At 34.5% G+C, this 11,782-nt stretch overlaps 1 protein-coding gene across 1 annotated transcript; it reads left to right on the top strand.

Annotated features, from left to right (window-relative positions):
* Positions 1–9,241: 9,241 nt before the first annotated feature.
* Positions 9,242–11,516, top strand: LOC149192501 (protein DMR6-LIKE OXYGENASE 1-like). Its single transcript, XM_089404626.1, has 3 exons — positions 9,242–9,814; positions 10,139–10,463; positions 10,727–11,516. Exons 1-3 carry the CDS (start codon positions 9,309–9,311, stop codon positions 10,997–10,999), a joined length of 1,104 nt encoding a protein of 367 aa, XP_089260752.1. The 5' UTR covers positions 9,242–9,308; the 3' UTR covers positions 11,000–11,516.
* Positions 11,517–11,782: the final 266 nt, after the last annotated feature.

Genomic DNA, 11,782 nt, shown 5'->3' with positions numbered 1-11,782 from the left:
GTGTAGTTAATATGTTTTGAGTTGCAAGGTTAATTGCATATCGACAGAGATGGGAACCACATATTAATGTGACTCTAGACTATGGCGATTGTGATTAGCGATAAAGGTGCAACCTGGAAATTCATGCAGAGGCCATATAAAGCAAAAAGGTATGTTTTGTGGGCATTTCCTTTGTAAAAGGTTTAGAAAGGAAAATAGCGCCGACGGAAGGTTTATGCGTTTAAACATATATAACCAAGGTTTAAAGAAAAAATGGTTATATATATGTGTGTGTGTGTGTGTGTGTGTGTGTGTGTGTGTGTGTGTGTGTGTGTGTGTGTGTGTGGTTAATGGGTAACAAAGGTTTAGAAGGGTAAAGAAAGTCTCGATATTAACATATATAAAGGTTAATAAACCCAAGGGAATAATCATCCCAAGGGATTGATATAATAAACCCAAGGAATTAACACTAAAACCTCAAGGGATTATGAACCCAAGGAATTATTAATATTAAAAAGTTTAAGAATGAAGAAAACCAATAATTTGGTATTAAAAACCATTGGGAATTAATAAAACCAAGGCAAAAATATTAGAAACCAAAGGGATCAAAAATGGCAAGGGATTAATAGGAATTAAATTTTTAAACCGAATGGACTGATCAACCCATTTGACTATGAATATTATAAACCTAATGGATCAATAAACCCTAGAGATTGTTAATATTATGAAAGTAGCACGTCAATAAATTGAGGGAATAAACACTATAAATGTAAGGGATTAATATTAAACCTTAGGACCATTATTTAAACCTTAATATTGGGGATTAATAAAACAAAGGGAATAAATGATAAAATGAAAGAATTATTAAAATTAAAAACTTAAAGAACAAATAAACCTAATCATTTAATATTATAAACATAAGGAAATAGTAAACTGAACCTAAGCCCTAAATCCATGGCATCAATACATAAACATAAATAATGCTATAACACAAAAAAAAACCAAAAACATAAACGAAAACCAATATAAGAAGCACATTGCAAACCATAAAGCACTAAAACATGATAAATCATCATTACATTAGTAATAACACATTTATATCACTACATTATAAACAATAAATAGAATTTAAGCCATAAATACATTGATATCAATACATGAATGTATTAATAGTATAAATCTCAAGAATATTGATATAAACACATAGAACATGAAATCCCAACAATAATATTATAAATGTAAACCCTGAAGAAAACCCCAAACCCACAAAATAGCGTAAAGTCAAAGTAAAAAAGGGACGAGCGGAGAAGTGAGGTGTTGCCGCATAGTAACCATTGCATTTCAGTGATCAACGGTCCAGATTAAACAATAGAGTAACTTAAAGGAACTATCAGAACCGTCTGATGGAGTAGATCGATGGTCATTGCATTTGGAAGAGCGCAGGAGTTAACACAGTAAAAAGGCGGGTTTATAACCTCCAGTGGTATTTAGGGCAGGAAAGGAGTGGTAAGCGGTATCGAGAGTTTTGGCTCTGATTCCACAAATTGGAGGACACGTAGCAGCGTAGGAGTGTGGGGAAACTGCTTTATCGGGCGTTTAACCCCATGTGTCTTGTCAACCCGAAATATACCATCAACCTTTGGATCTTTCGAGACAAGATCAACGGTAGAGAAGTAATGCGACATACAAAGGAGCGGACCCGATGGTATTATATGGTGTAGTTAATATGTTTTGAGTTCCGAGGTTAATCGCATATCGGCGAAGATGGGAACCACATTTTAATGTGACTACAAACTATGGCAATTGCGATTAGCGATAAAGGTGGAACCTCGAAATTCGTGCAAATGTCGTATAAAGCAAAAATGTATGTTTTTTGGGCATTTCCTTTGTAAAAGGTTTATAAAGGAAAATAGCACCAACGGAAGGTTTATGCATTTAAACATATATAACCAAGGTTTGAAGAAAAAATGGTTATATATATATGTGGTTAAGGGGTAACAAAGGTTTAGAAGGGTAAAGAAAGTCTTGATATTAACATATATAAAGGTTAATGAGAGGGTTTTGATCTGTTAGGAAGGATTTTAAAGAAAGGCTTTAATAAATTCTTATTTGAAGGTTAAGGGGTGATTAAAGTTTCGATAAGTGAATATTGTATGTTGGTTAGCCTATGTTGATTAATAGGGCCTTAACCATTGGAGGTTAGAGATTTTGACTCCTTAGAGAGTTAAAATACCTGAGACAATTGGGTTGATGCAGTTCACATGCATACTATGGGTGTAAGCAGGGCTAACCCTACATCACCTTGTGACAATGTGACATTCAAACATGGTTGACCATGCTTGACATTATAAACATGAGGTAATAATAAACCCAAGGGATTGATATTATAAGCCCAAATGAATAATAAACCCAAGGGATTAATACTAAAGCCCGAAGGGAGTATGAACCCAAGGTACTAATATTATAAACCCAACATTCGTAAACCCAAATATAAATATTACAAACACTAAAATAAACATCATTTATTTTCATGATAGGAAAATCCCTGTGACAATGTGACATTTAAGCATCGTTGACCATGGTTGGCTATGATTGACAATGGTTCACCATGATGGATGTTATAAACCTAAGGGAATAATAAACCCAATGAATTAATATGAGAAACCGAAAGGAATTATAAAACGAAGGGATTAGTACTAAAACACTAAGGGGTGATGAACCCAAGGGAACAATATTAAACCTAAGGGACTAATATTATAAACCCAATGTATATAAACCCTAAGACAAATATTATAAACATTAAAATAAACATGATCGACACAACAAAACTTCACAGTCGAATTGATCATCATCAACACCACTAATTTTGAATGCCTTCAATGCTCAGCAACACATAGTGCAATTAAAGAATTTAATGATTTTAACATATGCCTATTATGAAAGGAGACCAAATTATTTTTTGGAAACATGCGAACTACTGCATTAAATAAATCTCTTTCTCTAGGATGCAACCTCATATTAGCCCAAGACATAAGAAACTCCCAATTACCCAAGGGAATAATGAACCCAAGGGATTGATATAATAAACCCAAAGGAATATTAAACCCAAGGGTTTAACACTAAAACATCAAGGGATTATGAACCCAAAGAATTATTAATATTAAAAAGTTGAAGAACGAAGAAAACTAATAATTTGATATTATAAACCATTGGGAATTAATAAACCCCAAGGGAAAAATATTAGAAACGAAAGGGATCAAAAATGGAAAGGGGTTAATAACCCTGAGCTATTAATATGAAAAATCCAAGGGAGTGACATTAAACCTTATGATTAATATTAAATCCTAGGAACATAAACCCTAATATTAATAAACCTAAGGGATTTATATTATAAACGAAGGGAATTATAAACTAAAGAGATTAATATTAAACCATAAGATTAATGTTATAAACCATAGGTTTAATATTAAACCCTAGGAATACAAACCCTATGATTAATATTAAAACCCTAGGATCAATATTATAAACCAAAGCGATTACTAAAAGCATTGGACTAATATTAAAAACCTGAGGGATTATAAACTGAAGGGAATAACATTAGACCCAATGATTAATATTAAACCCTAGGAATATAAACCCTAAGATTAATATTATAAACCTTAGGATTAATATTATAAAACCTTAGGATTAATATTATAAACCTAAGGGACTAATAAATACAATGGATTAATACTAAAAACCCAAGGGATTATAACCCAAGGGAATAATATTAAACCCAAGGTATATAAACCCTAAGATAAATATTAAAAACCCTAAAATAAACATGGTCGACTATCGTTGACAATGGTTGATTTTCATATTGACACAATCTTTGTCAATGCGATGTTGGACCATGATTGAACATGATTGATTTTCATATTGAGAAAATATTTGTTGCAATGTGATGTTGGACCATGGATGACCATGGTTGATTTTCATATTGAGACAATCTTTGTCCCAATGTGACATTGTACCATGTTTGACCATGGATGACCATGGTTTTCATAATGTGACATTGGACCAAGAGACCATCTTCGTCACAATGTGACCATGACTGACCATGATTAAGAATGGTTGATTTTCACATTGAGACATCTTTGTGACAATGCGACATTGGACCATGGTTGATTTTCATATTGACCATGGTTGACCACGATTGACCATGATTGATTTTCATTTGAGACAATATTTGTCACAATGGGACATTTGACCATGGTAGACCATGATTGATGGTTGACATGGCCAATTTTGTAATTTAGAAAATAATTCTTATAATGTGATGTTGGACCATGAATGGCCATGGTTGACGATGATTGACCATGGTTGATTATCATATTGAGACAATCTTTATCAAAATGTGACGTTGGACAAAGAGACAATCTTCGTCACAATGTGAACATGATTATTGACCATGGTTGACCATAGTTGACAATGATTGACCATGGTTGATTTTCACATTGAGACAATCTTCGTCAAAATGTGACATTGAAACATGGTTGACCATGGTCGACAATGGTCGACCATGGTTGATTTTCATGTTGAGACAGTTCTTTCACAATGTGATGTTGGACCATGGCTGACCATGATTGACGATGGTTGATTTTCATATTGACCATGGTTGAGCGTAATTGACCATGATTGATTTTTATATACAATCTATGTGATAATGCGACATTTGAATAAATATTATAAACCTTGAAATGAAAATGGTTGTCCATCGCTGACCATGGTTGATTTTCATATTCCCAAAATCTTTGTCACAATGCAACGTTGGACCATGGTTGGCCATGATTGATTTTCATATTGAGACAATATTTGTCACAATGCGATGTAGGACCATCGTTGATTTTCATATAGAGACAATTTTTGTCACAATGCAACATTGGACCATGGTTGACCATGAATGATATAGATTTGTATGCATTAATTATTAATGTGACAAATCCATATAAGTTTTTTGAAAATAAGTATTGATAAAATATCATTGAAATAATAAGCTTTATACCAAATTGCAACTATAGTTATATATGAAGACATTCATGCGTTAAGTAATGAAACCATATATAATTAAAATGAAAATCTTATGAAAAAAATGTAAATATTATTGTTAACTTTTGCGAAAATTAATAAGTTTGAAAATTTTAATATGTCATTTTTTCTTTTAAAAAAATTATTATCAACAAATCTAAATTGAATCTAAATTAATTTTAAACATGGTATATATTATTAAATTTTTTTGTAGCTAGGTCATAGATATATATATATATATATATATATATATATATATATATATATATCAAGAAATACAAATTGTATCTGGTTAAAATTAGAAACCAAAGGTCATACATAAATGGATTAATACATAGTGTTTTCTTGGCATTCATGTTTGATTAGTACTACAAGGAAATATACTCTTACCACACCTTTTCCGCCTTGGTACGACCTTGGCAAGCTTTTCGAGATTTACCTTTTCACTTATCGCAATCACGATTCTCCGCGGGTTTTGTTAACAAAGACCTCTATTGCATCCAACATGAAATAATGCGATTTCGGATCTCAAAACTTATTAACTGTGCCACATAACACCATCGGGTCCACTTCTTTGTATGCCGCACTACTTCTCTGTCGTTGATCTTCTCCGAAAAGAACCAACGATTCACATTGGTTTCGGGTTGACCACACACACGGGGGTTAACCACCCGATAAAGTGGTTTCCCCACTCCAACTCTCTACCACGCATCGTGATATGTATGTATGGAATCAATTGATCAATGCTCAAACCACTTACCATCTAGTCCTCGCCCGAAATACCACCTAAGGTTATAAACCCACCTTTTCTTTGCGTTAACTCCTGCGCTTCTTCACCGTGCAATGACTGTCGATCTATGAGATCGACGGTTCTCGCTCTTTGCCGTCACACTCTTGATCTATAAGATCCAATGGTTCCCATATACTAAAACTACACTTCTCCATTCGTCCCTTTAAATTGACTTTAATTCATTCTTTAGTGTTTTCTCTGTGTTTTTGGTTTTTCTTCAGGGTTTCTTTCTTTAACTATTCTGCTGCTCATTTCTCTCTGAGCCTCAATCCTTTGCGAATTCTCACTTTGCTTCCTCTCTAGAGCTTCATTTGATTCTTTAGCTGGATTCCAAGATCCCTAATGACTCCTCTGAATCATTCTCTCCTCTGCTGGGACTTTAGCACTGGAACCAAGGGCACTAAAGGGTAAAGTTCACACTTTAAACATTTTTAAAAAGCACAAAACTCCATGTATAACTGCTGGGACTTGAGGGCTGGAATTAGGGGCACTAAAGGGTAAAACTCACATTGTAAGTGTCTCAAGATGAGTGGTCTAGGCTTACAAAAACTTTAAGTTTTTTTAACAAGTTTAAGATCATCAATAGAAATATGTTGTATTGTTCAAACTAAACAATGATTAATAAAATTTAAAAAATTTAAAAAAAATTAACAATGATTAATAAAATTAATAAATTTAAAAAAAATAAACAATGATTAATAAAATTGTAATTTTATAACATTTTTAAAATAACAATAAAATAACCTACAAAGGTCTTTTATTTATTAAATCATTTTACAATAACAAAATTTTCCTGTGTCCTGCCTATGTTGTATAACTCAAACACGAAACCTTGAAAGAAAAAAACGTGTTAATGATAGTTATTAAATAAGCATTAATATGCATGCATTGACTAGCCAATAAGTACTGCTTTTAGCGATAACGATGACTTTTACTTTTACCGTGAGCATGAATAGAGAAATTGTCATCGTATTTTATTAAAAATAATAATAAATGAAAACAATTATTATACATGTTTAGATTGATAATAAAAAAAGGAAAAAATTCATAAACACAAGAAGGTTCAGAGAAAGAGATGATCTCACATAAACATTTGAATTTTACATACAATGTTTATTTCATAGACTCCCACTCTGTACAACTATACATTCCTTGGTTTATCAAGATGCCTCATCTCATTCAATAAATTAAGAGAGACTTGAGCTCTTTCTAAACCGAAGTCAATTAATAAAAAATATACTGAAACCCTAAATGTTTCATAAAGTGAACCTTTAGAGAAAACCTAAAATGTTTGACAAAGAGACGATGTCCACCATTGCTAAACAATGACTACGGGTAAAGAAACTCTGATCAATACCCGACAATTCATTACCGAAAAGCGCTGCGTAAAAACATAGACCCAGATTTCGCCAAAGTCAAGTGGCTACTATTGTCAACCACTGAAACTCTTTCATAGGAGGGGCACATGGTAATGGTTGACACAGGCCTGAGAGGTGGCGACATTTTTAAAGCTTTCAGTTTTTCTAGCTCTATGCGAAGTTTTCTGTTCTCGTCTGTAAGTGCCTCATTATATCTCTTTAGAAGCTCGCAGTCCATTTTTGTTTTCTTAAGCTTCATCCTGAAACAAATTCATAACATTTAATTAACCTATAACATAAATGAGTCAATAAAACTGTCAACACAATAGGATCTCCATCGGATCAAAAGTTTTCCGAACTATAAATTTGCACAACAATTGATTTCCAAGTCATTCTTCATAGTTATAGGCCAAATTATGTAGCTGTTGATTCCAAAATGGAACTTTTCATATGAATTTCGACATGCAAAATACAATGAATCAATAAAGGACTGGAGCTAACCTTGCTTGTCTATTCTGGAACCACACCTCAACTTGTCGATGGCAGAGATTCAACTGTAAGGCCAACGCATGCTTTTCCTTCTACGGAAGAAGAAGAAGCTACATCAGCCAAAAGCATGACGAAACACAAACGATAGAGCAGTAACCTGTAAGTGAATACTATGTATAGAAACTTACAGGTTCGGGCACCCTGTTCTTTCTGAAGCTTTCTTCCAAAACAGCACATTGTTCTCTGGACAGTCTAAGCTTCTTCCTAGAACAAGCCTCCTTTTCTACATCGCTGAGCACCCTCGACCAAACTCGGTCATTCTACAACTCCTCGCCATCATCCCATCTTCACTTGATCTCCGCATAGCTATTCCGGAGGTTAATTGCCTTGGAATCCATGGTGTTGTTGGGAAACGACACATCAATGCCCCCTGCATGGAGGAGGCCAATTGAAACATGTGCATGGAGGAGGCCAATTGAAACGGTAAGTGATGGCTATATGAAATTGAAACTGTTAGTGATTGCCACACTAAATCAATGTCTTACATCCGTGTCGCCACGTTTCGTATAGGAGAATTGAAACGGTGAGTGATCTCTAGGCGGAATTGAAACTCTTGGTGTTCCTAAGGTAACTGAAACGAATGGCGATGGCGATTCATATGTTTCACAACCATTTTTAATATTTCCACTTTGTCTTAATCATAATAGGTGGCGATTAACAAATGGTATGGTAAATTTTTAATCATGCTTTGTAAAAAATTAATTTAAGTATGCTTTAAACATGTGATTTAGAATTTCATTCATTGATTTAGTGACGAATACGAGAATATACTAGCATCTTTCAATCTAGGCCATCCGATCAAAAAAATTAATTAAGAAAATGATTAAAGTGCCCAACTCCAATAGGAGGGACGCCGCCTATGAGCGTAATAGTCTTTAAAATAAATTTTATTGACTAGAAATTTAAATATAGATATATATAATCTTTAAAATATTTTTTATTGAATCAAAATTTAAATATTTAAACTCATTTATGAAGACTATAACATCTACTATGTTCTAAATTTTTGTTATGATAAAATTACATTTTTTAAGACACTACAATCTTTCCCATTTCTCCATTTTCTTTACAAATCTGTAAAATGTTTTTCAACATTATAAAAAAATAAATTATTTAAATTGAATAACCCATATATTGGAAGTTCACTATTTATTATTATTATACAATTTTAAAGTCATAGCCAACCTGAACTAAATTTATGATTTTTGAGTAACTTAAAAAACAATAAATCATCTGAATTCAAAGCACCGCGTAAAAAGAGACGTGCATGAGATCAACATGGTTGCGTTTGTAATTTGGATATAAATTCACGAAATGAGAATAGACAATAAAGCCTCTACATTCAATGAACCACATGATAATAGACACAAAAGTGTATTAGATTTATTTAACCAGAGAGAAATAAGCATGACGTCAGCGCGTTCGTAACTTGGCTGTCGCCATTAAACCAGGTAATACAAACTTTGCTTCTCCGGCCGTAATAGTTGGTATTTAAAGCCATCCACCAACGTTAGTATTCAAGAAGATCGACAGAGCATCAAACACAAGAAAAGAAAAGTAAAGAAATGGGTTTAGGGAGCCAATCTGAAGCCAATTCAGGCCTCACTGCAGCCTTCATCGTCCCTCCGGAGTATCGCCCAAACGCCAAACACAACGACTTTGCGCTCGATGATCAAATTCCTCTCGTAGATCTTTCCCCTCTCAACTCCACTACTCCACCTCACCCCTCCACCCTGGACTCCCTCGTCGCTCAAATACACGCAGCTTGCAGGGACTGGGGATTCTTCCAAGTCATTAACCATGGCGTCTCCCCCCACCACCTCCACACAGTCCAATCCGAAGCAGCCAATTTCTTTTCCCTCCCTTTGCAAGAAAAAACCAAAGTGAGGAGAGATTTCGAAAACCCATTGGGCTATTACGACACAGAGCTCACAAAAAACGTCAGGGACTGGAAAGAGGTCTTCGATTTTGCGTGCCGAGACACATTTCGTCTTCCTGCTAGTTTCGAACTCGAGTCGGATGAGATTCTAACCGTCACAAATCAATGGCCGCAGAACCCACCTGGCCTAAGGTCTTTATTCTTTTCTTTATAGAAACAAGATTTTGAATAATCTCAGTTAATTTTTTTTTCCTTTATTTGAAATAGGCACTGGTTTTGTGTGTTTTTTTTTGTCTTTTTTAATTTGAAATATGCACTAGTTTTTTGGCTTGAATTTTAATAAGAGTTTGCATTTTAGTAGATATTAATCATCATTATCATTAATCTCATGACCAGACTTGGCAACTACATGGATAATTGATAGCTCGCAGCACAATTACCTACCAATACTTCTTGAAATATGGCTTCTAAACTTTTGATAGTTATTGACTGGTTTGCAATGGCTTGTGGATACAGGAAGGCCTGCGAGAAATATGCAGAGGCCATGGAGAAGCTTGCTTTCAGATTAGTGGAACTCATATCTCTGAGCTTGGGGTTGCCGGCTGAATATTTCAATTCCAAATTTGAGGAACAAACATCGGTTGTGAGGCTGAATCATTATTCGCCGTGCCCTGTGCCAGAGCTGGCCCTGGGAGTGGGTGCCCACAAGGACGGAGGGGCTCTCACTGTGCTTGCTCAGGATGACGTTGGGGGACTTCAAGTCAAGCGAAAGGATGGAGAATGGATTGGAGTGAAGCCCATCCCCAATTCCTTTGTCATCAATGTGGGGGATTGCATGCAGGTGAGCAGTTTTTGTTTTGCCATTCATGTCTAACTAATTAGTACATGATGAGTTCTCATATGAAACATGCTTTAACAAAAATATAATTCACTAGACTGGAAGTGAAATATATTGATTTCTGAGTGATCATATATAACTTACAATCATTTCTGTCAGTGGTGCCTGAGAAGTAACTTATTTTTTTAAGCATCTTATAGCTTTTATAGAAACAAACTCACAAGATCAAAATTAAGATTTCTTAAAGGGGATTTTGTGTTATGCAGGTTTGGAGCAATGGCAAATACGAGAGTGTAGAACATAGGGTGGTTGTGAATGCCAAGAAGGAAAGGTTCTCTTTCCCATTCTTTCTTTATCCTTCGCATTATGTTATGATGGGACCTGCACCTGAGTTGGTCAATGAGAAAAATCCGCCCAGATATAAAGAATTCAGTTGGGGGAAGTTCTTCAAGAGGAAAAGGGACAGCAATTTCAAAAATTTGGGCGCAGAAAATATTCAAATCCATCACTTCTCTATTTCCCAAAATTCCTCTGAATAAGATCCTTATCATACTATGTATAATGTTTTTGTGCTTCTCTATTTAAACACCTATTTATTTAGTTAGCAGCTTTTATTGTTGTCTGTGGTAGTTTGGAGTAGTCTACCGGGGCAGTAAATTTGTATGGACAACCAAAAATTAAAAAATCTAGGAATAGGAGTGTTTCTTGAAAAGAAACATAGCCTGGATTTTCTTGATGTAGCTTCCATGGGAGGAGGCAGGGAATTCGCCCCACACATCATCCAAGTCAACGTTGTAGATGTCAGCACGTAAGTGTCTGTCGAACAATGTCTTCTAGAGAGTGGCCTGCAGAGTAATCTTGGTGGCATTTACTGATCTTGATGATGGTGAAATGGTCCTAATGGATGAAAAGAAACTAGTGATGCATCAGAGTAATCTTGGTGGTATTTACTGATCTTGATAATGGTGAAATGGTCCTAATGGAAGAGGCAGCTGTGCTTTTAAGGAGATTTTGTATTTTCAATGATAAAACTTTTTAATTTATTAATTTATATCATTTTGCTTTTCGGATTTAATTCACAATGAAGAAAGACATCTATCAAAATTTGATCTCTAATTGACAAAGTCCTGTTACTATGTAATCGTATTTACCTATTGCTTTCTTTTCAAAGCGAACACCATTTGATCACTAAGGGACAAATTCCCGTTACTATGTATTCGTATTTACCTATTCCTTGGTTATTTGTGGACATTAATAAAATTGCATTACCTTAATGTTTGAATGCAAGTAGGCAAAGATGGCGGCATTAGAACTTTGAATTG

Source organism: Pinus tabuliformis, chromosome 2_2 (genome assembly GCF_031772625.1).
Source record: "Pinus tabuliformis cultivar Carrire ecotype Pingquan chromosome 2_2, CPIR1, whole genome shotgun sequence".
Taxonomy (NCBI): Eukaryota; Viridiplantae; Streptophyta; class Pinopsida; order Pinales; family Pinaceae; genus Pinus; species Pinus tabuliformis.
The sequence above is the reverse complement of the archived record's forward strand: the minus strand, read 5'-3'. Positions and strand labels throughout refer to the sequence as shown.